Source organism: Cololabis saira, chromosome 6 (assembly GCF_033807715.1).
Source record: "Cololabis saira isolate AMF1-May2022 chromosome 6, fColSai1.1, whole genome shotgun sequence".
NCBI lineage: Eukaryota > Metazoa > Chordata > Actinopteri > Beloniformes > Belonidae > Cololabis > Cololabis saira.
In genome coordinates this window covers 39,874,335-39,901,582 of record NC_084592.1, presented here as the reverse complement: position 1 = coordinate 39,901,582, position 27,248 = coordinate 39,874,335, and the positions used below count along the sequence as shown (strand labels likewise).

The 27,248-nt window shown below is 42.9% G+C and overlaps 1 protein-coding gene across 3 annotated transcripts; it reads right to left on the bottom strand.

The window, feature by feature from the left end:
- Positions 1 to 765: 765 nt before the first annotated feature.
- On the bottom strand, positions 766 to 27,230 carry ttll4 (tubulin tyrosine ligase-like family, member 4). 3 transcript variants are annotated; one of them, XM_061724096.1, is made up of 21 exons: positions 27,105 to 27,230; positions 23,645 to 24,784; positions 22,136 to 22,427; positions 17,877 to 18,051; positions 17,715 to 17,791; positions 17,574 to 17,637; positions 14,044 to 14,162; positions 13,126 to 13,236; positions 11,282 to 11,358; positions 11,003 to 11,197; positions 10,786 to 10,868; positions 10,580 to 10,708; positions 10,382 to 10,504; positions 9,986 to 10,084; positions 7,535 to 7,669; positions 7,319 to 7,456; positions 7,078 to 7,168; positions 6,121 to 6,331; positions 5,938 to 6,005; positions 3,324 to 3,388; positions 766 to 3,214 (listed from the first exon to the last, which is right to left on the bottom strand). In XM_061724096.1, the coding sequence occupies exons 2-21, from the start codon at positions 24,251 to 24,253 to the stop codon at positions 3,070 to 3,072; spliced, it is 3,006 nt and encodes a 1,001-aa protein (XP_061580080.1). In that variant the 5' UTR covers positions 24,254 to 24,784; positions 27,105 to 27,230; the 3' UTR covers positions 766 to 3,069. The 3 variants fall into 3 exon arrangements, with proteins under 3 accessions (XP_061580080.1, XP_061580081.1, XP_061580082.1); XM_061724097.1 differs by lacking the exon at positions 27,105 to 27,230 and adding an exon at positions 26,761 to 26,815; XM_061724098.1 differs by lacking the exons at positions 17,574 to 17,637; positions 17,715 to 17,791; positions 17,877 to 18,051; ... (1 more) ...; positions 23,645 to 24,784; positions 27,105 to 27,230 and adding an exon at positions 15,600 to 15,744.
- Between the last annotated feature and the right edge of the window lie 18 nt (positions 27,231 to 27,248).

Sequence of the window (27,248 nt, the reverse complement as noted above, 5' to 3'; positions counted from 1 at the left end):
ATTATGTATTAATTGTCTCCAGATTTAGTAATTGTGAATGTTAAATATAATATTCAGATAAAGAAATTATTTTTCATTTTGAAACCATGCATTGTGCAAACTTAATGAAGTTGATATTGACCTACTTTTAATAAAACACGCCATAATGACAAAGCACCACTTTCCACCAAGATTTCCTTATTTGAATATTATATTAAGCATTGAGCACAACCATTTTAGTCCATAGTAGCCAGTTATAAAAATATTATTTAAAAAAAAAAAAAAAAAAAAAATTTTTTTTTTTTTTTTCAACAAACACCCCCTTTTTGAAATATGACCAGGGGCCACATAAAAGCTCCTGGCGGGCCGCATGTGGCCCGTGGGCCGCCAATTGAATAGCCCTGCTCTAGGGGTTTAAAAAAAAAAAAAAAAAAGAAAAGCAGCAGCAGCATCTTTTCAGGTGGATGTCAGATTAAAGAGCTGTAAATGTCACTTCTCTGACATGCAGTCTTTAAACTCAAGAGAATTCGATGAATCGCTGTACTTCCCTTCTGAACGAGCAGCTCCGAGTCCACCGTTTGAGACGTCCAACACCTGAACCGTCTCTTCTGTGGAGCTTCAGACTCCTGCAGCAGAGAAAATTGCGACAGCATCACTTACACGTCCAGATCAATAATCTACACCAAACTGAAACACGGGTCAACTGTCAGCTAAAAAACAAACACACACAGATACATGCAAGTTAAACACAGTGTTTGACAAAAAAGAAATCACTCCAAATTCAACTTGTATGTCAAATAAGCTTTATTTTCAAATTGTCATCCTGAGCATTTACAACAGCCCTTGAACATGTAAACGCAGCAGCTTCTGTTAATAGGACTAAGGTTTAGGCATTCAACTGGCGTGAAACTCGGCGGTGCGACTGCTGCAGCACGATGTGACGGAGACGGCCGTCACTTTGGTCAGATTCAAGGTGCAGCTGGTTCAACCAGTCCTGAGCAAAAGCTTCAGTAAAATAATGTTTGGTTCATGTTTTTGAACAGTTTTCTACGAAAACACAGCAAACCGCCTGATCGTGCTTCTTTTGCTTTTTTGTGGGCACGTCAGGTAGAAACACGCACGTCACCAAACGTTTCACTTCTGTTTATCGAGACACGAGTCTCCTGCAGTTTTCCCACTAGTGTCAAATAAACTCTTAGAGGCCTTTTGAACTCACACCCCAACAGAACGATTTTAGGAACATTAGGTAGAGAGGAAAGGTGGTTTCACGTTAGCAGCGACCCATTTTCATCTCCAGCAGCGTTTCCATCACCTTTTGGCTTCATCTGTCAACACTTCAACTGTCCTCAGAGAAGATGCTTGACATGCTCCTGCCAACGGAAGCAGACATTCGGTTTTCTTTCCCTGTAACCTGCCTGTTGTGTCTGTGTGTCACCAACGTTGTTGTAGCAACCACATCTCCTCTTTTAAACGCTTCTGTTCACCCTGAGTGAGCGTTAAGCATCCGTCCCAGGCAGCCCGTATAGCTCTGCTTCCACCCGGCAGTGATGAACATTTACGTGTTTTTAGCAGTTTTCAAGAAGTCACAGAAACAAAAAGTGAAGCACCTTTTAAAAGTGCTTGTTAACATCTGAGCGGTTCATAAACATCGGATCTTTTGAGCTCAGGTCGTGAATAAAAACCATAACCCACCCCCCAGAGTCCATGAGTCTTTGAGGAATGTGATAAACAGGCTCCGAACGCTGAAACAGCAGTCAAATGTAAAAGCATGAATGAAATCACAGTGTCGAGACATCATCTCCCCCCTGTGGGCCACCACCAAGCGTTTAAGGGGGTGAACGACCCCCGAGACGTTCAGCAGCACCGCTCCGACTCCAGCTCTTCTTATTCACAGTTTAAATCCGGAAAAGCTCCGAGAGGACAAACTGCTTGTTAGGAGATGTTCAGAACAAAAATGGTGAGAAGATTAAAAGAGGCAGGAAAAAATAAAACATCCACGGTGGACTATGAGAGTTATCACAGTGATTTGATCCCTTGAAGCCACAATCGTCATGTAAACAACAGGTTGAAAACTCTGTTAAAACACAAAAGTCTGGGGGCATGGTGGCGCAGCTGGTAGTGCAGCTGTCTCACAGCAAGAAGGGTTAAATTCCCGCCGGGGACGCTGTGGGCGCTGAAATGCGTGTTAAGTTCCCCCATGACTTCACCCTGGGTGGGTTTGGTGAAAGGGCCTTTCTGTGTGGAGTTTGCATGTTCTCCCCGTGTTCCCTTGGGTAGCTAATGTGAGCTACCCTCACAAAAACATGCAACAGTCCTGGGCTATACATGCCCCCTCTGGCCAACCGGGGAACAGATGGGGTGGGGAGGATCTGGGCGGAATAACGTGATCCTTCCACGCGCTACGTCCGGCTGGAGAAACCCCACGTCTGGTGAAAAGAAGTGGCCTGCTCACTCCTCAGGATAAGGAGGAGACCTGAGCTCAGTGCAGGGCCTCCCGGGGTTGGTAGAGGGGAGCAATGCCCAGGACCGACTTAGGTAGGAGCACTGGCTGATAAAATGGGGGGGAAAAAAAAATATCGGGGAAAAAATTAGGGATTAAAAAAAAAAAAAAAAAAAAAAAACAACACAAAAATCAGCCGACAGAGGTCGTTTCTGGGTTAAACTTTGCTAAATCTGTTCAACGCAGCTCAAACAAGCAGCTTCACATGCTGATAATGTTAGTGAGCGACCGGTAACATTCATTGAGAAGCATTCTGCTTATACTGGTATCAGAGTTTCTCCATTACTATAAAAATCTGCACTGCATCACTGTCAAATCAAAGATCAGGCATCTGCAACCAGCTTCAAACACTCCCGACTGCGGCGTCCCATTAATTCTGAGAATTTAATTGTAGATGTCATCAAGCGCCAAGGCCCGAGAGAGAAAACCCACAAAGTGACTGCAGTTTTGATTTCGGCACAGCTTTCAAGTCATTTTCAAAAACCACGTCCAGCACAAGGTTGTCAGCTGTTACGCCTCAGCATGAAGTTGTGTTTGGGTGTTCTGGTCCAGAGAACCCGGACCGTCTGTTCTCAGTACCGGACATCCCGTCAGCAGGACGGGGCCAGCTCCGGGTCCTGGAAGCTCTGGGTCGGGCTGCTGCTGCTGCTGGACTCTGGACTGGGAGAGGCGGCCTCCATGTCTGAGCCGTCCGCGGCGCTGGGGTGGGGGCGGGGCTGGTGCGTCACCACCACGCTGGAGAACACACAACCAACACTCACTGCAGGGTCACAAATCCCTCAACAAATATGCAGGTGAAATATGCGTTGGGTCTGTGAGACCTGCTCCGGTGCCGTGCACGTACCTGGGCCTGGATGCGCTCGTCACACCACTTCTTGGCAACTCGCACCTGGAGCTATACTTGGACCACTGGACACAAGGACAAAGACACAGAATCGCTCAGTCATTTAAAGTAGTTTTCATGCTTTTTCTGTCTCACTGTGAAGGTCGGACCTGAATATTCTGATCCAGATAGTCATTTGTTAAGTGGACATCAAACTTTCAGTTTTGGTATCAAGACGGGGTGTAACGATACACTAATCTCACGATACGGTACGATACACGATATTGAGGTCCCGATAACGATACGATACGATATTATAGCAGTATTTTTTTAACAACCTTGAATGAGGAACATACGACTGGAAAAAATTGTCTTTTATTTGAAAGACACAAAATACAAAACAATGCTGTGTATTTGCCCTATTGTTAAAGTTTGTAATGCTTTATAACCGTTTAAGTTTTAAAGAGAAAGCCAGGCCAACCATTTTCCACAAACTGAACTAAAAGTAAATGTCAGGTTTGCATTATGCATCTTCAGTTTCATACAAGTACAAATATTTTGCCACAAACTGAATAGTTTCTCTCATGTATGATTTGACTTTTTTCTTTTCCAGAAATTTAACAACTAAAATTAAATAAATAAATAAAAGTAAATATATACATACAATTTTACATCATAAAAAAGATTGATTCATGCTCACCTTATAAGTGTAAGAGGAGATTTATTTTTGTTAAGAAGTTTATTTTGGTAATTCAGGGTTCATTATTTTATAAATATATTCTTTATATTCTGATGTAAATCAGGGACTATAATGACACTAGTCAGTTTATCTGTAGTTGTTAATCTATTTTAGATTGGGCGGAGTGATACAGCACTAGGTGCTGTGATGATGTTCTAAAATCCTACACTGTTGAGCGGACATTAAAGTACACTCAGCAGAAGTTGTCCCCGTGTTTATCCTACTCACGACCCGAAAAAGGTTTAATTTAATAAGGTAAGGCTTAACTCTACACCAGCCTTACATAAGTAAAAGTTCAGAGCTCAAAACGGGACTGCAAGACGGTACTACGTTCTTCTGAGCGTAGTAAGATTTTGGTCGGCAGGTCGAGGCGTGGTTGTCACGCGTGGTCGGATGCGCGTTTCTAGTCAACACAATAGATTAATATTAATAATCCAATATCGCGATACACTTTGTCACCTCCACTACACGTTTCGTGACGTTTTTGTATCGCATAATTTCGTGGCAAGATATATTGTTACACCCCTAGTATCAAGGTATTTGATTTATTTATTTCCTTACTTTTTGTCCCTGCGTTTACAAACAGCTGAGCAGCTGAATACGTTTGCTTGCATTTTATAATATTTGGTCACAAGCAAATAGTTTTCCCCCTCTTGCAGACAGGAATGTCACCCAGATTAATACCTCAGCTCACTTTAACATGTCCTTCAATCTCAGCGGCGTCAGAACACCTTTAACTGAGGGACGATGAGGTTAAGGCAGTTGTGTCTGGTTTACCAGGGAGGCACACGGGCCATGACAATCAGCTGGATGCTGCATGTGTGAGGGCTGAGACAAGCTCTCGTCCCAGAGTAAATATTTCAACGTGATGACATTAGAAATCACTCAAAAAGCTATTTTGTGCACCAGCCTGAAATGGGGAGAAGCACAACTCTGTCTCATCTAATTGAAGATGAAGATGGAGAAGAAGGATAAGAGCAAGAAAAAGAGTCGGGAGGAGGAAGAGGTGGTCTGCCGGTCATTGTTAGTTCCTAGTATGCAACCACGTAAAAGAAGCTAATCACATGATCCCAATGACCGGGTTTCCCTGTAGTGACGCCTTGCATCATGGGTTTTAGCATTCAAGGTAGACCAAGCACCAACCATCTAACTTCTGCTTACTAGAGATTATATCAATATTTTCACACTGCATGCTATCCCTCCATTAACTTCTCCACCTCCTCCAGCTCTCCTCCAGGAATACCGAGGCTGTATTGGAACTGTTATAACCTGCATTTGCAGTAGCATTTTCAGGCCTGTAGTGGGCATAGTTCGTTTATTTATCTGTTTTGGGATTTTCCGATAGTCCGTGAAAGTACATGAAGTGAGGTAACCGGAAGTGTTTTCTTCTTCTGCTCCACAATAAGAGAAACGCACAGACAGCGTTCAGATGCTCACGTTTCCTCCAACTGTTTGTTTTAATCCTCGAAGTGGCAATATAAGTGAGTACATTTGCCATTGTTAGAGTGCAAGTGTAAACTGTTCCGTTTGACACTTTTATATAGTTATGTGTTAATATAACGGTCGAGATCCGTTCGCGGACGCTGCTCTGCCGTAGATCTATGAATTCTAGATCAGCCATGTCCGTTATTAACTGACATCGTTTTTGTATCGGCCGTTAATTTGTATTTTCTGTACTTTTTGTTTCAGTTTCACAATTTGAAAGTTATATTTCACAATCATTTACAAAAACATTTACCTCAAGTCAGCAGTTAAGTAAAACCACAAATAACTGAGTATGTGTTTTTGTGCACATATGTGTTTGTGTGCTTTTTGAAAACTATTTTTCATACATTAAAACTGTGCAGAAAATACGAGACCAACAGTCTGAGGTGACGGGTTACTTCAGTTTCTCACCATGTGTGCAGGGTCACTGGTTCCCAGATGGACTCCTTTCAGACACAGCGTACTCAACAAACCGATACCTGCACCGGAAGACAAAAAGCTTTTTATGAACTATCCACCCCCAGTCTTAAAGTATGCATGTCAAGTATCTCAGACATCTGTACTTTATAACAGATTTCGACACAAAAATCGCACCTTTGGTCCTGTCGCTCCAGTTCTTCTGCTCCCACTGGTCCAGCAGGATGTTCAGATATCTGGGACACTCAAAAAACCGAAGGTAGCGTGATGATGAGGGCGATGGAAAAACCCGTTCAAACTGTCCCCGACGGCTCAGCTCGTCCTCGCTCTCCGCCAGCACACGGACGTCCTCCGGAGTCAAAACCTCCAACATTGAGGAGAGGAAGTCCTGATGGAGACAAGTTGGAAATTAAACTGTTGCATTTTTCATTTTTGTCTTTAAAAGGTAAAACCAGAAAGAAAATTAACTCTTTAATGTCAAAACTTTGACCTGGACCTTTTCCTGAAACACTTTTAAGTTAAACATTAAACTGTCCACTGAAATCCTCTGAAGAAGACTAGGAATGTGAATTCACATGATTCAACTTTGTGCTTTTATTCCAAACTACTGACTTTGTCTTTCTGTTTATCAACATTGTTTTTCAACTAGTTGCTAATGTGGAAATCCAGTTAACAATCGTCACCAGTTTTGTTTTTTTCTCTTAAACTGCAACTCTGCAGTTTTATTCAACATTTGTTAGCAAACGCTATAAAAGTCATGCGTCAATCGTTTAAATTTGATTGGATTGATTTTACCTAAGATAAATAGATGCAGCTACATTACATCGTATACAAAGGCTACATGGAAATTACATAAAGGCACTGCACCTCGGTGAGTCCTGCGAGTCCACAGAACCACAGAAACGTGAACGACTCTTTGAATGACTTATTTATACATTTTGGGTAACTAAAACAATGACAAGTAAGTAGGTTTTTTTTGTGTTGGTAAAGTCTTCAGACAGTGAAATATATACTCTAAAACAGAGAAAGTGTTTTGTTTTTTTTGCTTCAAAATAGGTCCCTTATAAAGAAGACAATCCAGTGTGTGTGTTTGTGTGTTTGTGTGTGTTTATGTGTGTGTGTGTGTGTGTGTACCTGGTCAGCGTAACGCTGCGTGAGGTAAAACGCTCGTTTGACTTTTTCATCAGTAGACAGATGGGTCTTGTCCCTGTTCCCGCCACACAAACTGCAGACACGTACACTCAGTTCAAGTATAAAAGCTCATATCTTCATCCATCTTGAATTTTGTGGATTTCATTTTCAAAAGCCGAGTCAACTGTGAAGAATCTGTTGTTTTACCAGTGACAGCTGCTGAGATGCAGTAGCGACTTCTTACCTGCTGGTGGAGCTGGAGGCGCTGCTGCAGGGGGACACCAGCTCTTCTCTCTGAGGGATGTGGAAGCCGGCGAGGTTCAGGAGATCCCGGATCATCTGCCCTTTGATGGAAACGTCAAGTGGCGAGTTGGAGTGGAGGCTGGCGGAGAGAGTTAAAAATGAGCCCTGAAAGGCCATGTGTGATTTCAAGTGTGTGATCTTTGTGTGGGTTTGTTACCTGGGTGATATGTTGACCTCCAGGATCCACGGTTTCAGGTTCTCATCCAGCATTATGTCAAAGCCAAACAGCTCATGGCAGCTGTAAGGCGTTTTAACGTGCATCTTCAGCAGGGTGTTGACATACGGCTCAGAGCTGAAAAACAAACCACCGAGTGATGTAAATAGTTTCAAAACCATTTTAATCTTTTCTAACAAACTCTCTGATCAAGTGGAAAATCCACAACACTCCCTGACTTGACCATCACCTGGAATCCCCAACAATAAACATCTCCCACTTACAACATAAGACCACAAACGTGAGTCTGTCTCAGTGAGTATGGATTATACATGTTTAGAAATAACCTTCATTCAATTGCAGCCCCTTTTCGACTGAGGACGTTCCAGTCAGCTCTGAATCTAGAACCCTCGCCGGTTCACAGCCTCATGTAGCCGCACACAAAGCCAACAGCATTTGTAACTACAACAATCAATCATGACAACAATCTATACATGCAATGTGTCAATATGGATTGAAAATAGGGCTGAACAATTTTTGAAAATAATCTAATTGCGATTTTTTTCCTCAATATTGCGATTTAATATGCGATTATTTTTTTTCAAGGTCCTGTTCTCATGTATTTTTCAACTACACAAGCAATAAATCAGTCTATTTTATAATAAACAATGTCAGATTTATTTAAAGCACAGATTACAACAATAAAGAAAACAAATCTGTGGCTTTACCTCTTTAACACTTCTACACACGAGTGTTATGGGTCGTTCTCTCTGAACCCAATCGCACGACACCAAACCGGGTTAAACTTTAGCCAAAACGAGGCATAGTTTAATAGAAAAAACACAGAAAAACTCCCACAAAAAAAAACCTTCCTCACAGGGAACTCAGAACTTCTTCACAAATAACTCAAAAATCACAGAGAGAAAAAAAGCAAACTAACAAACAAACCAACAAAGCTCACAGAGTTAACAAAACGAAACAGCAATGAACAACTGGCAGCCCCGCTCTTTAAGCTCTCATCCTGATGAGCTGCAGGTTCAGGCTCACAGCGCGACGCAAGGCTGATTTATGGTTCTGCGTTACACTAATGCAGAGCCTACAGCGTAGGTTACTGAGGCCATGGTAGATAGGTTACACGCGGACACGCAGCACTGTTGACTTTTTTTCCCTGCCGGCAACGTGACCAGGGATCACGTGACTGGTCAAATTGCAGCCTTTGCGGTTAGAAAATCTCATTTTATCACATCGCGATGTTATCGCAAATGCAATTCATCGTTCAGCCCTAATTGAAAAATTACTTTTACTAGGGGTGTAACAATATATCGTGCCACGAAATTTCGCGATACAAAAACGTCACGATACGTGTCGTGGAGGTGACAACCTGTATCGCGATATTATGTTATTAATATTAATCTATTGTGTTGACTAGAAACGCGCATCCGACCGCGGCCGCGGCTGCGCGGACCAAAATCTTCCTCCGCTCAGGAGAAAGTAGTCCCGTTTTGCAGTCCTGTTTTGATGTCTGAACCTTTACTGATGTAAGTCTGGTGTAGAGTTAAGCCTTACCTTATTAAATTAAACCTTTTTGGGGTCGTGAGTAGGATAAACACGGAGACAACTTCTGCGTGAGTTTGCGTGTACTTCAATGTCCGCTCAACAGCGTAGGATTTTAGGACATCAACACAGCACCTAGTGCTGTATCACTCCGCCCAATCTAAAACATACTAACAACTGATATACTGACTAGTGTAATTATAGTCCCTGATTTACAGAATATAAAGAATATATTTACAAAATAATGAACCCTGAATTACCAAAATAACCTTCTTAACAAAAATGAATCTCCTCTTACACTTATAAGGTGAGCAGGAATACATCTTTTTATGATGTAAAATTGTATGTATTTATTTACTTGTATTTATTTATTCAATTTTAGTTGTTAAATTTCTGGAAAAGAAAAAAGTCAAATCATACATGAGAGAAACTATTCAGTTTGTGGCAAAATATTTTTATTATATGAAACTGAAGATGCATAATGCAAACCTGACATTTACTTTTAGTTCAGTTTGTGGAAAATGGTTGGCCTGGCTTTCTCTTTAAAACTTAAACAGTTATAAAGCATTACAAACTGTAAAAATAGGGCAAACGCACAGCATTGTTTTGTATTATGTGTCTTTCAAATAAAATAAATTTTTTCCAGTTATATATTCCTCATTCAAGGTTGTTAAAAAATACTGCTATAATATCGTATCGTATCGTTATCGTGACCTCAATATCGTGTATCGTACCGTATCGTGAGATTAGTGTATCGTTACACCCCTAACTTTTACCCACAATAATATTCTCAGATTAAACAGGTGGGATAAAAATAGTTTCTCCCATGAGCTCCTCTCCTCTAACACAAAGAGTAAAACAAGTCCTGCAGGTGGTTGGAAACTGTGTTGGAAAACTTACCCTATGACAGTTTTAATCACAATGTCTTTAATCTTCTCCCATAACAGGGTGGTGTTGACGCCTTTAGAGCCCAGATACTGCCACAAGGCCTTCAAAGCCCTGAGGAGAAAAAAAAAAAAAAAAAAACACATACATGCGTGTCATTTGTTGTAACAACTTTGCACCCTGGGTAACTCCATAAGCCAGTGAAAGACGGAGAATGGCAAGCACCCAAGAAACAGAAGACCTAATGATGCTCGGTGACCAACAGTCTTGTCAATTTTATCAGTGCTACTTGAGACAGAGCTAATTCAAAGTGACCACTGAAGAAACCAAACTACACAGGCACTTTAAACTCTTCAGGACAGTCTTTTTAACAACTTGACAAGTCCCTTTGTGATTGGCGCTCGCTGTTACCATTTGTGTCCTTGGCAGGCCTTGTCGTCGCTATTCGTCTGGTACTCGGAGTTCTTCTTGTTGACGCTGTAGTTGGTCAGATGCATGAACTTGTTTCCAAGAGTCTTCATGGAAGATGAATACCTGGAGGGACACAAGTTTTTACTCTAAACATTCTCATTCCACGTGTTCTGTGTGATGGATGTGGAGAAATCTCACTTGCAGCTGGCGAATCGAACCAGTCCGTCAGAGAAGATGTAAATCCTGAGGGGATCGTAGGACGTCACATAGACGTAGATGCGCAAGTCAAATTTGTTACCGCTGATGAGGTAGGGCTTGCTAAGGTACCTGCAAACAAACACTGATGTGTTGGGATGGTTTGTGGGAAACGCCGAGCTGTTCAGCTCCTGTCGAGTCTGACTTACTTTTGTACTAGAAGTGGTCTCTTACGAGGAATCTGACTCCATTTGTGGATAACCTGGATACCTATTCCTCTGGCTGACGCAGGCTAAAAAAGGCACGAAAACAAATAATGGTTTAAAAGAAAAACAACTTTCAATTAAACCTGATTGCAGACACAAATATTTTGAGCAAACACTCAGCTTGAGCTGAAAGATGAAAAGATCTACAAGCAGAGCATACGGGTTTGATGATCCACTTCTGCTTGGAGCTGCCATCCTCCCAGGCCTTACGGAGCAGCTTGATGTCCTGAGGAAGGATGAAGGTCCGTGGGAAAAAGCTGAACTCCTGTTTGCCGAAGCGAAGCTGCATCTTGGACAGATTCCTCCACAGCCTGTCCTTCCTACCAATCTGAAATGTTCCCGGGAAGTGGTTCAACTGGAAGCAAAAGCAAGCAAAGTGGCCACGTCAGAACTCAACTGGCATGGCAGTGCTGACCAGGATGTGTCTGCCGGCTCTCACCTTCTGGTGCTCTGCAAGTGACCTGAAACTGGGAGACTTCATGTGGTGTCCCCAGCAGCCCAACCAGTCATGGCTCTCTGCAGCAACAGCAGATTTTAAAAGTTCATGAGTAACAGAGCAGGTGTGTTTTACAGGAATCTTTTTGAGCCTTGAGGTGGTCACTAAACATTGCCTCTCCCAAGGGGTGCCCCAGGGCTTGATATTAGGGCCCCGTTTCTTTGCCATACACACCACCTCCCTGGGCCAGAATATTCAATCACACAGTTTCTCACATCACTGCTATGCAGACGATACACAGCTCTTCCTGCCATTTGCACCGGACCCCACAGTCTCTGCACGAATCTCAGCTTGCCTCTCTGACCTGTCTGCATGAACTATGGATCGATTCACAACCTCATCTGTCTGAGGCCACGTTTACACATAGCCGGGTATTTACAAAAACAGATATTTCCCCCTCCACGTTTTGAAAAATTCCATCGTTTACACGAGATTGTTTTTCAAAATCTCTTCATTTACACGAACCCGCAAAAATACGCTGTTAAGGTGCTATGAGCAGCCAAACCTACAGGGGGCAGTGTAACGAGAAGCATAAAGTCATGCTAGCCAATCAGAATCCTGGAAAAAAACGTCAACAAATGACACGTGTGAAGCCTGATTTATGGTTCCGCGTTAAATCGACGGCGTAGCCTACGGCGTAGGGTACGCGTCGCTGCGTACCCTACGCCGTAGGCTCTGCGTTGGTGTAACACGGAACCATAAATCAGCTTTGACTGCCAGTTACTTCCAAGACGGAACAAGAGTCTTTCGTTTGGAGTGACAGAGAAGTGGAGTATTTTAAGTGTGATTTTAGAATATAAAACCGGTAAAATACAAGAAAATATTGACGGTGGCCAAACGAATTGTAAACACAGGTGGCACTCATGATGCTGGTGACGTTTCTGTCTCATAATGTGACGTTCTGAAGCCTAAATCTCCGTTTCCCTCCGTTTACAAGCAAATGTGAAAACTGAGTTTTTGAAAATCTCCACTTTGGCTGGAGTTTTCAGAAATGATCGTTTTTGGAGACTTTAAGCTTCGTTTTCGTGTAAACGAACGGCCAAAACACATGAAAACGCCACCGTTTTTGCTACGTGTAAACGGGGCCTGAAACTGCCCTGACTTTCCCTACCCATCATTCACTCAGCGTCAAGATTGACATAAATGTTGCATCTACTACTGTCACTCCCACAAAGGTTACAAAGAACCTGGGTGTCAAGTTTGATGATCAGCTTTCTTCCTCTAACCACGCTGCCTCATTGTCCCGGTCCCACCGCTTTGCTCTTTACAACAAAAACTAAAAAATGACACCATACTTCCAGCTTGTGCAATCAAATCACTACAAAAAGGTCCAGAAGGCTTACACCCCTTTGTGAGCATTGTGTTCATCACAGGAACACCAACTTGTCTTCCCCTCTCTTCACACATTGCAGTTGAGAATGTTCTGGTCCATCTGGTTCCTGAATAGTGGGACAAGCTGCCAGCGTCCAGAAGAGCAGAGTCGCCCCTCATTAAAGACGCTCTTAAAAACTTTCCTCTCCCACGAACATCCTCTGTCATAAACTGCACTTGCAAGTCACTGCAAATGCTGACTTATCTGGCTTGGATAAACACATCGGCTAAATGTAATGTAAAAACTGTTATTGCTGTAAAAACATAAGACTGTATTCAGATATATTGGAAGAAAAAAAAAATAACCACAACAGTGATCTAAAGTGACACAAATAATCAAAAACACACAACACTTTGAATACATTAAAAGCAAAAGAGGATCGACTGTTTCCCGTAACAACTGTGCGACGACTCACTCTTGGTGGCTTTGAAGTGTGACCTGGCGATTGTGTGCTTGACGATGTTGGGGGTTACGGTGCTCATCTTCCATTTCAACAGGCGTCGTTGCTCTGCAGGCAGCATCTCCACTGCAAAGAACAAAAAAAGAAAGGCATCATAACCAACAAACTGTGGGCAAAATTGAAGAAAACACGGAAGTGCTGATGAAAGAAACCCCCAAATAAATATCACAGTAATGTGTATTTTGCTTCTATGGTTCAGGCATGTTGACTTTATTTTAACCTTAAAAAACATAGCACCTTCGTCTGCAAAATGAAATGATCCTTTAATGTTGTGTCTTCTATCATTTTCAATATGTTTCACCATCTATAGTCGGGGTGTATATTTGACTTTTTTTTTTTACATTTGGTCCTTTTTAGTCTAATGGAAACCTGAGTTCCACTGTTTGTAGGACCAGAGCAATCTCAGTTAAATGATCCACATGAGAATTAAAATTAGCATGTTTTTATGATCCAAAAGCTGAGCTTTCATACTGACGCTGTTGATGTTGCAGGATGCAAGATAGTTGCTGCTAAAGTTAGACGCTGTTCAGAAACTGTTTGTGTCTGAGATTGCTGGTGTTCAGAGGAACGTTATGAGTTGCTGATCAACATGAAGCATGTGTTCAGTGGCGACTAACAAATGATCAGAGCAACAAAAATGTCTTCACCCAAATCACCCACGGTCACAGTAAGAAGATGAACAAATTAAGTGTCCACCTGCTGCCCAAAACAAGCTGCTAAACATACCCACACTCCCTGGAAAATTCCACTTTAAAGATGAAAAGAAAACATCCCAGATAAGAAGGGTTTGGGGATACAGAAAGGACAGAACCTCTTCCCACGAGACAGTTCAGCTTTTAGCAAGTACTACATTTGATCTTTTTGAGTTCTGACCTTTCTCATTGGCGGTGCTGAAGTACAGGGTTGGAGGCACGAGTGGAAACAAACTGGGAAGCAGCGCTGGCCGCTCTTCTCGGTCGTCCTCTACCCCCAGTACCATTGGTTCTTCAATGCTGAGAGACGGGCGGGAAGAGAAAGGGAGAAAAGAGTGAACAACAAGGCCCCATAAATATTTCTATAACAGTGGAGATGGTAGCCTGCTTCAAGCTTCTGGGTATCTTCATCAATGACAGTCCCGCAAGAGCATGTTTTTGCATCAGGAAACATTCTGCAAGATATGCCGTTAAACCGTTGCCGCTAAAAGCAGCGGCACTATAAATTTGTTCCAACACCTGCAACACGAGGAATGCCTCAAATATATATATATATAAAATATTATATACATATGTCATGTAGCAGGATGAAGTAAAAAAAATATTGAGATATTAGTAAAAGGCCATATCGCCCAGCCCCACAGATACATGCACACATAAACACACATAAACACACATACACACACCTAACAAAACAGCTGCTCACTGGTTTTACAGTAACAATGTCCTCCTTTTTTTACAGTCAAGTTCACCAATCAACTGTACTGCTCTCCTCGTGTATTAACCACACTAGCCATTCAAGTGTGAGAGGGATACTTGTCATTGTCAGAGAAATGGGCGGTGTTCATTGTAAATGCTCAGATTAAACATCTGTCCTAAAGAGACGTCCTCCGTCTCATGGAAGGGTTATTGATTTGTTCAAGGGGGTGAACTGCACAAATATACGATGTGGAAAACGGGCTGAATCCTGTCGTCACAACAAGAGGCAACACACAAACAAACAAATGTAAAAAGTCACGTGAAACTATTGTTGATGTTTCGACCATGTTTCTGAGTTGTTTGTGACTGTAAAACAATTTGAAAACAGCCTCATAAAAGGAGGAACAATAACAATTGTATCAGGCACTTTTAGGCCAAGGGCATACAATAAACACCGACTAAATAAGGCTTTGAAACTCTCTAAAATACCTCCTGATGAATAAATACACAATTCCTAAGATATTCTAAACAAGGCTGACATGAGCAGAAAAATGCAGTTTGACCACAACTGATTTGAAGTGATAAACACGTCACTGTTTAACAAATACAAAAATATGTGTATCACGTAAGTCAACGTGGTTCCTGTTCAACACACGTTTAAAATATAATGCAGAACGGAACTTAAATGTGAGTTTTAACGGTCACAAATCAAACACAATCGCAATATTAGTATAAGTATTAAATATAATATAAATATGACTACTATAACATCTTTTCTTCAAAGCCTCCCGCTCTGATTTAACCACAGGAGTTAGTTACTTGAACATAACAGCTTTGACCAAACGGGATTAAAAAGTAATGTAACCCCGTTTACACTCGCTGACTTCTAACTAAGAGAAACGAGAACACGGCTGTAACACAAGTAGAAGGACAGCAGGCTTGTAACAGGATGCTTGTGAGAATTTGTCGTCCGAGACGTCACGCGGAGGAGAGTAACACTTTCTGACCGACTTAAACTCACACAGCAGAGACACTTACATGACAGTCATATAGGAAGGAAGGCGAGGTGGATGACTTCCAGGTCTGTCTTCTGAAATGTAATTCTTCCCACCAGCGACACGTTGTCTTTGGTATTACAGACATATGTATCAGTATACGGCACATACATGAGCTTAGGCTCCCAGGCAGGGGTGGGGGGGGGTGGGGGCAGCGTGGGGGTAAATAAACACAAACAAATCAGCTGGTCAAAGGAAAAAAAAAAAAAAAGGTAACAATAGCAGCCCCTATCCAGGCTGTTTTCGCAGAGAATCAGCTCCGAGTCGTTGGTAGGGAGTTCTACTGTTGAGGCCACCAAAGGACACAACATGACGAGGAACAAAGCAGCAGACCTTTCCACCACGCTCTGCTGCTTTCAGCCACTTCCAACAATACACCGGCAGAGAATGACAGAGTCCCATGTATACGCAGGAGATTTCAGAGTCATAGAGCTGTCCTGCACCGAGGGGAGGGTGACGGCTCAGAAGGACACAAATGGGCGTGTTAAACTGAGAAAAAAAAAACACTTTTCCCCCAAATACACACCAAGGACAGTTTTGAGGGAAATCATATTTTTTTTTATTCTTAAAAGGGATCCTATCTGCAAATATTTACGTAAATCACAAGAACCAGGAAAAAGGTACCAAATATTCCCTCAGATATCGCAGTGTACAGATATGGAACTCCAAATCTCACATTATCAAAAGCTCTGCTTCTCTAGAGATTTTTAAAAGAAATTTATCATCTCATTTAATTCACATTTAAAAAATGTCAAGTTTTCTTTGTTTTTTTTTTGTGTGTTGATGATCTGTTACTATGTAGTCAAACCTTCTTTGTTTTTGTTTATAGTCTTCGTCTTGTTGTTTTTGTTTTTTGATTTTTTGTAATTACTGTTTTACTTCCTAAATTGAGGGGAGGTCCGTTGCATAAGCCTGTTGGCTTTTTGACCTCTCCTGTCACATTTGTTTTACTATTTTGATTGCAAGTGTTAATTTTATTGTGTGCAAACTAATAAAATAAAAAAATAAAAAATAAAAAATAAATACGGTTGATTTTTTTCTTCTTTGGGGAGAAACATGCGGACAGAGGAATACCGCATATAACGAGAGGTAGCTGAAGACTATCCTGGCCGGGTAAAGTATCTCCGATGTGGAGTTCCTCATGAGAACGAGGTCAGAAGACAAACAAAAAAACTGTAATTATAGAGTGAACATGACGGAGTTGTTCCGGATAAAGGAACAACAAGCTTTCTGCGAGCTGCTCAACATCTTTTGATGTGAAGGTGTTTACCAGAACAGGGTTCAGATGGAAGTAGTGTGAATGTTCTCCCCTCAAATATGAAGGTGATACACCACAGGAGTGCTGATCTACCCATACTTTTCTGCTGCGTATTCAGAACTGGGCTGTGGGTTCAGCGGTCAGAGCACAGATCCGCTGACCTGCATCTTCCCAGCCACCTCCTCCAAAGTTAACGAGACACCAAGATAGGGCTGGGCGATTTTGGACAAAAATAAAATCCCGATTTTTTTCTCTGAAATCCCGATTTCGATTTTTTTGGTAAAACTACAAAACACAATGGAATAAATTGTTTCAAAAATTGTATCTTTATTTTTAAAGAAAAATAGCAAACAAATTTCCCTATTGGGAATGAAGTGCAATTGAAAGATACTGTAAATCCTCCTTGAGTTTAGTAAAGTGACAACATTTACAATTTTCTTGACCAAACAAAGATGACCAGACGAGCTCTGTCTGTAATGCAGCCAGCTGCAAAAAAGGAAAATCGATTTTCCGATTTTCCTTTTTTTAACATCGATTTTGATTAATAAATCCGATTTAGATTTAAAATCGATTAATCGCACAGCCCTACACCAAGATGAAGCACTATTGCTACTCCAAGGGAAAAAAAAGTACTCCACAAATATTCTCACAGGCCTGTTATTGGTAGCGGTATCCGTGCAGTTACAGGGCATGTCTTACCTAGAGACCAGGGGGATGGATGCTGTGGATGAAGTGTCGATAATGGAAGAACCGTCCGAATCATCTGAAGAGGAGAGCAGAGCATGAGCTGAGCAAAGTGGCAGCTGACTGAAGGAGATCAAGTGTATTTTACCAATTTACCGTCATCACTGCAGGCATTCTCTAGCTCATCAGGCAGATCCTCCTCGATTCCATCCACCTGCATGACACACTCTGACCTGAGAAAAAACACAACAAACCTGAGTGAAAGGCTCAAAATGGAAAGATGGAGGAGGACGATCTGATGAGAAAAGCGTTTTTCACCCCGTCAGCTGAGCCTCCCTGACCGGACACTCCTCCGTCAACAAGGAGGAGGATGAGGAGGAGGAGGATGGAGATGACGTGGAGGAAGGCTGTCCATCCACCTTGGTGAGGTGGATGGCTGAGATCTGAGTGGTCACGGACCCCACCAGGACTGCATCTTGACCTGAGCTCACATCTGTGGAGGAAGAGCAGTCAGCTGAGATCAATCAGATGGAGACCTGAATCTCTCCTGAAAACAGACCCTGCTGTTCCTGATCAGGACTCCCATGTATGTGTTTCTGCATCACAAGTTTATTTCTGTTCACTTGAATCAACCTGACCTTTGACAGTTTGGGGGTTGAGAACAATTGGTACATTTCTGAGGTCAGGACTTGCTGCTGCAGTCTTTTATCCCTCAAAGGCTAACGCAACTTTAGGCGTTCAGTAATCGTATCTGCCAATCAAGGTCAAGGTGGAAATCCGTTTGAGTATGATCACATTTACAACGAGGGGTCCTTAACTCATTGGTTTCAAGCCTAAAACTGTCCAAATTCTATTGACTGGTTGATTTGAGCAGGCAGAAATAAAGGTTGAGAACAAAAGCTTTGCAGAGTTGGTCAGAAAGAAGGTCCTGGACACGTGTTGGGACCAGCGCCGTGTGGAGAAGTTCTGGACACATAAACACAGACCTCTTTCACATCAGGCCGACTTCTACTCAAACGTTAATTCATTCTGCAACCAAAGTGATGAAACTGTCCGCGTGACAATTGAAACTCACTTGTGACCGTGTTTCATGTGCTCTCGACATCTGACATCAACATGTCTCCACATTTCACAACAGATGACCTTGCAGCATGTTTATTTTTCTCTTAATATTTTTATCCCGTTTTTTTTTTCCCATTTTTACCACCCCGTGCTCCTACCTAAGTGACAGTCCTGGGCATTGCCATCCTCTACCAACCCCGGGAGGGCCCTGCACTGAGCTCAGGTCTCCTCCTAAACCTGAGGAGTGAGCAGGCCGCATCTTTTCACCAGACAGGGTGGGGCTTCTCCGGCCGGACGTAGCGCGTGGAAGGATCACGTTATTCCGGCCGGATCCTCCCCACCCCATCTGGCGCCCCGGTTGGCCAGAGGGGGCATGTGTGCATGTTTTTGTGAGGGTAGCTCCCATTAGCTACCCAAGGGAACATGGGGAGAACATGCAAACTCCACACAGAAAGGCCCTTTCGCCAACCCCACCCATGGTGTGGGCACTGAAGTCATGGGGGAACTAACACGCACTTCAGCACCCACAGCTTCCCCCGGCGGGAATCGAACCCAGGACCTTCTTGCTGTGAGACCGCTGCACTACCAGCTGCGCCACCGTGCCCCGGCAGCATGTTTATTTAAGATAAAAGTTCACATCAGAATGGAAAACTAGGATCTTTCTCCTCCTCTGGCGGCTACGTCATTTCTTTGTCTGTAGCTTTTAGAAGCTGTAAATGATAGATCGATAGATAGATACTTTATTGATCCCTAGGGAAATCCAAGGATTGTAAATTGTACATAGAATAATTCAACAAGCTAACAGATCAAAGGTGTTGGGTTTTTTTTCTTCTAAAAATTACATTGGAAACTTTTTTATTTTAACTTGTAGCTTTGTGGGGTGAAGAAAAAAATACTTGTCCTGCTCTTCAATGCACTTTTATGTAAAGAGATGGATGATTTTGGACACGCAGTCGCATACATGAAGGGGATTTACTTATTTCCTCTTTGGTTTTTCCTTGAAAAAAAAAAATAGTTCTGTGCATGAACATGGAGCTTTAAAAAAGAAAAAAAAAAAGTTTACCTACCTACTACAGTTTTGGAGAAATGTCAGTATTTGGTATTTTGTGTCATCTTTCTGCAGCGGGAACATTTTGTCAATTCACTGAGTGCCGACAGGTATTTCACCGTCTATGAACTCACGCCCACTGTCTCGCAAATTTACCTAAATTAGTTACTGAGTGATCCAACTCATGAAGAGCGGATGCAACATTTAGGAGCGTCTTGGTTCCAGACCTCCAGAACCTGACTGGCTTCCACGCTTCAAAATTTATTTTTTTTAAATCTAAAGGGTTTATTTGATTTCATACTACATTTTACTTGGATGCTGAAACAAGAAGGGTTTAGTGCAGGGGTTCTTAACCTTTCTGACCTTGGGGCCCAATTTTTTCAGTACAGAGTGGCCCGAGGCCCGTTAAATATTAACACTGTATAGCAGCGAAGGTCCAGAACATCATAATAAATATATATATATACATATATATATATATATTCAAGTAGCCTCATAGTTGTATCAACATCTGCATCTGACTGTTATATTAAAAAAGTACATATTTGCCCATTAACATGTGTAACTTCAATTACACATTTTTTTCTCTTAAAAATAAAATAAATAAATAAGATTTTATTTTATTTTTCAAATGCTATCTTATTTTATTTCTTTACCAGCAGTTTGAATTTCCCCTTTTCTTTGTTAATTGTCTCAACACATTTTTATAATAAATTAATATAAACACATCTTAGCAATTTAAAAGTTTTGCAGTTTTTCTTTCTTCCCCTTAATCTTATGCCCTCACTTTCTGTCGTTCAGTGAGAGAACTGAGCTCTAATTTCTCCTGTCAGGACTTTAAATCTGGGCTGGATGGTGTCAGGTTCTCATGCACATGAGAAGGTGCTCATTGATGAACCTGGAACGATATTTAGTTTTAATTATGTTCATTGTGGAGAAAGCTGCTTCACAGCTGTATGTGGACCCAAACATGTTTAAGATGGTCAGCTTATTTTCTGTGACTTCAGTTCAGACTTGAGTGGATATGTTTGATGAAAAACTTTGTGTTTTGTTTCAGTGGCGTTTTACTTTCGCACTTTGAACGCCACAGTCTCTGAACGTATGAGACACTGGTTTTGTCCCAGTGGGAAGACTGAACCAGGATGAATCTGTCCATTCCGGGTTGAACTTCCCTTTCCACCTGTTAGGCTTCTCATCTCTGTAAGAGTCAAGCTAATTACTTACTAAGTAACTTACTAAGTTTTATTTACATTAATAAGTTGTCAGGACTGCGCGTGTCGGATTTCATCCGAGCCTGATCAGCTGAGACGGCCGGGCAGAACCCGCAGCTCTCTGGCCGCTGCAGCAGAGTCACTTTCCGATGCTTTTGCGAGCCCGAACAACAGTCCAGTCCAGCAGACACATCTACATGTACAATCCTTCAGCAGTAACGATGGAGCCCACCGCCCGAGCGGCACCGACCTCCCCGGCTGCGCGGACGAGTCAGGATAAATGATCACGCCGCGCTCGCTCGCTCTGGGCGCAGACCCAAGTAATCGATCCCTGATCCTGGCGGATCTAAACCTACTCTGTGCAAAATGAAGGATTTTCTCTATAAATACACACCATTTCTCTTACTATTACACCTAAAGCTAGCTGAGGGTCTTCTTCTCCTCATTTGGTCGGGAGTTGCTATGCAGTCCCGCGGCCCCCGCGGCCCACACGTACAAAACTGAATTTTTTTCGCGGCCCACTAGATGGCGCTCGCGGCCCAAGTGTGGGCCGCGGCCCTATGGTTAAGAATCACTGGTTTAGTGGATATTAAAAGCCTGCTGAGTGTTTGAGGTAACACCCCTATTTCTATGAGGCTGATTTCAAACATTTAGGTTGTTAAAGCTCTTAAAACTTTGCCAAGTTAAACTTTTTTAGTTCTTTATCAATTCATTTGTCCAGGCCAGTGAAAGTAAAGGCATCATGCATGTGAATTACACCACAAAACTTAAGTGCTCAAGTGTTTAATGTTCCTGAATTCAGATCTGCAGATTAATCGCTAATCAGTAGCCCCTTTCACACAGCCAGTTCGAGGCGGGAACGTTGCGCCTTTAAGCCGCCTCGCTGTTCTGTGTGAAAGTCACGGAGGCGGAATGGGGGGGCCAAGTGGCCCCACCAATAAGCCGGCAGCGGAGGTAGTCACAGAGCCGAAACGGGGTCTGTGTGAATGACACAGCCGGCATGCCGGCATGCCACTAGACGCTGACGCTGTCGTCACGCCTCTGATTGCGGAACGCCGGCATGCTGTGTGAATTTACAGACGGGAGCGGCGTTATGCCGGCGTTGTATGGTTCTGTGTGAACCAACAAAGGCGGCGTATTGGCAGGACTTCTTTACACCAATATTGCGGAATCTCTGTGTGAAAGGGGCTAGTGTCTCTGTCGTCTTTTCCCTCTAACAGTTTTTGTGCATATTAAGTTAGCAAGTATCAGATTACCTGCTATTACGGGCTCACGGTCTGGAACTGCTGCAGAAACACCTCTAGCCAGCAGCTGACCGCTAAAACGACGTGATGTCGCGTGGACTTTTGGTGTCCGACTGCGCTGCAGGGCTGTTTTAGCCGAACGGCTCCTCCGCGTGACACTGGTTTTTCTTCTAGTGGTCCTCGTTTCTTTTTTTGTGCTTTCATGGCACGAGGGCTTCTTCCCTGGCGTCGTCCCCTGATGTTTATGAAGAGCAAGGCACACGTGAGGCACTGGTGGTGGAGATGAACAGTCTGCAGCTTTAGGCTAAAGAGACAAAACAAAAAGGAAGGTGTGAAGTGTGGGAGTTGAAAGAGCTGATCATATAACACCAGAAACATCACATTACATTTTTGTGTTTTTGTTTACTTTCCCAAAGAGAAAAAAGGGCAGTAAAAGCAAAGCTCGGTGTCTCCAAATAATCCATACACAAAAATATATATATAAAACGGTAAATCAGTTTTCCTATTAGTGTCACTGTAATCAAATACGATGCCTCACTGAGAGGACATCGTATTCACTTGTCATTAAGCTGCAGCCAGTCAGCATACAGTATAATTATGAGGTAACTAGTTTCCCCCGATATCTTTATTCCTTATTAAAGCTGGTGATCATTGATCTGCTGTGACATGATACAACAGATTTCACACCTGGCTTATTACTTATTTAACACCTTTATATTTGCAAACATCTCAACAACTATATTTACTGGTAGTCCTATTTGATGGGAGCATCCATTTGTCCTCGTGTGTGACACAGAATATTAAAGTAATTTGTTATTCTGTGTTAAAATAAAGGTAATGCATGAGATTATAGCATAAACGTGATATTACGCATTACTGTTATAAAGCCAGAAAAAATGAAGACTGAACACAGAAATGATTACTTTTCACAAATTAAAAAGAGAGTTCATCAGTCTGTCCGTATCCAATCAGCTTGTTCACAGCAGGCTTTTGTTGCCAGTGTTCTTGTCTCGTGCTCACTAAGTGGTAGATTTTTAAATTTTTTAAAAAGTTCTTCATAGTAAAGCTGAGTTTTTATCCCATCTATTTGATGTTCTTCCTGTGTGTGTTGTATGATGCTTTGAGTGGTTAAATCAAGCTTGAATGATCTGTGTCATCTGCTCTGGAGTCCATGTTTGGTGTTCCTTAGGAAAAGGTGAAACGATACAAAACCCTCTGATTTACTGCAGAGCCACCGATTACCTGTGATGTGTCCCACAAAGTTAGAACGATATATATATTTGCAGGTATGCTGGGTTTAAAGTTTTATGTTTCTAATACTGCCCGTTTTGTGTCGTCATGGGAACCGTTATGCATTCAGGTGATTAAGTGCAAACAAGTGCATGCGCTGAGCTTTATACTTAGATATAACAAGCTCAAATTCAGGAGCAAGTTGCATGTTACTGCTGCTTTTTTTCCCCTTGCATAAAACAGATTCAAGATTCAGACTCAAATAATCAGTGTTTAAAAGTCACAACTCACCGTTAGTCGGCTGCTGTGCTTCAGAGGGGAATGTCCTCTGATCAACAGGTCTGGATGTTCAGCTGATGAAGGAGGCTCCAACCCCAGTATCAACGCCCCCGAGGAACCGTGATGAATCTTCACCGCTGAACTGTTTTCTCTGGTTTGGATTCCTGCACATTTCTGCATGGCGTCCATCACCTGGAGCTCCTCTTTGTAGCTGGAGGAGGAGCTGCTGCAGCTGCTACAGCTGCTGCTGCTGCCCGTTCGTTTAAGTTCTGATGGTGCCGTTACCTGATTTGGACTGTGAATCCACTTTTGTTGTTGTGGGAGGGTTACAGACCCATCTAGCACAGCAGGGAACTGGTCCCAGATGCTGGTTGTGTTTCTGCCTTCCTTCTCCTGCACAGATCCCGTAGGTGAGGCCACTGATGAGGCAGCAGGAGAGGACTGACAACTGGATTGCTCTTCTTTCCAGGACAGCTCGGAGGGCGTCCGACCAAAAGGCACTTCAGAGGCAGCACTTGTCTCGTCTTGCGTACAAACAGAGGCAGCAGTCGGGGCACTATCTGCACTGGAACAAGCCCGGAGCTTCCCCCCACCCCAGGGGGAAGACTGGTTAGTGGGCATGGCACAGCCTACAGGAGACACGGTTACTTCTGCGGGGCTCCCGGGGGGGTAGTGTCAGAAAACAGATTAACAGTCGAGACTCCTCCTGGCTCCCTGCTCAGAGTGTTTCTTCAGCAGGAAGGACTTTAAGATGTCAGCTCCACATGTACGGACAACAAGTTCTGAGTGAATCCTGATCAGCAGCACTCATAACTGCCACCACAGGTGCAGCGACAGCAGCACAATAGTCAGACCTTTCACCGGGGAAGCAGGTCAGCAGGTCTGCATGATCTCCTCATGGAGAGTCACAGGAAGCTCTGAGAGGCAGAAACACGCAGCTAAAACAGGACAGGTCTCTGGTGAAGGCCTGAGCTAGAGTCCTGAGGACTTTAGCTGAAGCAAATGGGGTGAGAAGACGACTCTCCCTCGTCTGTTTAAATGCTAGAAGGAATGTGACTGCTCATATGAATGACACAGGTCTCAGAAGAGAAAATGGACAGCGGTGTTGTGTATTTCTCTGTCACCTCAACGGGAAACTGCCATTTTCCAGACCTGAAACAATTTAAGAAGAGAAGCAAAGTTAGTCAGAGAAACCAATCTGGTGATACCACTGATCACATTTAAACAATACAGATCAATTAATCAAGCAAAGTGCTTTGTTTTTTTCCCTTCTCCCATCTGGCACTAATCGAACATGACCAGTGAACGTGCAAAGCAGTAACACATTTTTTTTTTTTGCACGAACTTGGATATTGTAAGACGTCAGGAATGGTATGCACAGACTGCACAATGATGACCTGTTGTGTCGTAGATTACAAACTGATGCAGATGTAGGATTGGATCACCAGAAACAAAACATGAAACTGAACAGCTTTGTTGCTGCTTATACGCGTGCTAAAAACAAGCAGGGAAGGAGAATGTGGTCCTGGTCGTGATTTCAGGCAAGAAGCCAAATTTGATACTTTTTCTGTATCTATTCTGCTGAGGATCTAAGCGGCTGAGTCGGCTGTATCTGACATCATCACACTACAGGCCACCGATTGGTCGGGGGGTTGGAGTCAGACGTCTGAGTCAGGATGTGACATCAGTGAAAGAGACTCTGACGGCTTCTTGTTCATTTTATTCAACAGGCAATGGCAGCGCAGAAGTCTGTTTGGTGATCCAACTCTGAGGTGCAGATGTTCATAAACCTGGTGCTGAGGAGAGAATTAAATAGGGATCTAGACGGGCGAGAAGGAACGACCAGATCCACCAGGAGCTCTGTCACTTCATAGCTGCTCGCGGCTCCAGCTGACTATTTAGCAGCGCCAAGACAAGCTAGAAAAAATTGAAAAGCGCCACCGCTTGAAGTTTCTCTCACTCTCATTTTTTAACTTGATATCGAACACAAGTCACAGACCCAGCAGCACATCTATCATCTCCTCTATTATCTACATCTTTAGTGTTGTTTTCTCCGTTTAGATCACACAATCAAATACTCCTACATCTGCTCCAGGTGCTGAATTGTTATGGAAAAGAAACCAGGCCGAGTTGAGTTGAGCAGAGCTGAGTAGGTACTAGTGTAAAAGTGCCATTAGTCTTCTTTCAGGCGGGTCAAGAGGGGCCCTTTGACAAGTCACTGCCCTTGGCACGGGATGCAAGTTACCCGCCCATGTCTGATGATTATCATCAACAAGTATTAGTTTTGAAAACACACACATCTATCTATATATCGTGAAGCTTGATTCTTTCTTTTACGGTTTTGTTGTTTTTGTAATTTTAAAGGAGTCATGCTGGGTTGCATTACTGCGTCCTTTAAAACTGCATTTTAATTGGACAGTCCTAGGATATCTAGCACAGTTAATCTGTCTATATACACACACATCATGACCAACCATCCACATCTTAAGAAACAATATTTGCTACTATCACCAGATCTGTATCCACTTTTGAGCAAAATATTTTGCAACGACTTTATAATTTATAATATACCCATACCTCTATTTATAGTAGTATAAATATACTACGTACCATAATATACTCATACATTATAATATACTCATACTACTATACTATATACACTCATAGCCTACAGTGATTTAGAATATATTTACTATTAAATGTATAATATACATACAATTTGCACAATAATCACAATATATACCTCGGAGAGATCATAACTTCCTTCTGAACCACAGCTGCTTCAGTCTCCTTTTAAAACCTGACACCTTGTTTATTGCAACTATACACGGGGGAGATGGTTCCAGTGTGTGACTGCTCTATACATTACTGTTTTTTGAATTACGCTATATAAATAAACTTGCCTTGCCTTTTAGAGCAAGTGTGAGCCTGAAACCCCCACTGAAGACCTGAGCTGAGGCTGTAGCCCTGTCTGATCACTCTCTCCAGCAGAGCTGCTCCAGCTCCCTGGTCTGAGGGTGAGGGTGCTCGAGGCTCCAGGTGTTCTCTTCCACCCCCCAACCCTAAACCCTAAACCCTAAGCCTGGCTTTAGCTCACACACAAACCTCAAGTTCACCAACATACCGACCTTAAACCACCAGGCCACGGCGGCTCTTCAACAGCCATGCACCCTCCACACCGACCGCCGACTCAGCGGTTAAGCCTGAAATATGGTTCCGCGTTAAATCGACGCAGAGCCCACGCCGTACGGTGCGCGTCGCCGCGTACCCTACGGCGTAGGTTCTGCGTCGGTGTAACGCGGAACCATAAATCAGCCTTGTCTAACCGGCACATCTGCGTTAGCTTAGCCAGCCGACCACCGTCTCTGGCGCTAAAACGCGCGACACTTAAACCCGAGCTGCTAAAGCCGAAACAAACTAAAGAAAATGACACTTTTTATCAGTCACTGAAAACACACTCTGATCAACTTACTCTCCCGTGTTGTTTCCAGCGTGTTAGTCGGTATTTCTGGCGAGTTTCTTTGGTGGAGTTTCCTACGTTGCGGAGAAACGAGCCGTAGAGTGGGAGTGAGACCTCTGCTCCTGCTCGGAGATCGTCTCCTCCGCGGCTCTTCTT

Coding starts and splice junctions, on each gene's coding strand:
- ttll4 (XM_061724096.1), bottom strand. CDS start 24,253: ATGCCCACTAACCAGTCTTCCCCCTGGGGTGGGGGGAAGCTCCGGGCT. Junction 7,670..9,985: donor GTGATTAAAACTGTCATAGG/GTAAGTTTTCCA, acceptor TTTGTTTTTCAG/CTCTGAGCCGTATGTCAACA. Junction 6,332..7,077: donor CGCAGCGTTACGCTGACCAG/GTACACACACAC, acceptor TGTCTCCATCAG/GACTTCCTCTCCTCAATGTT.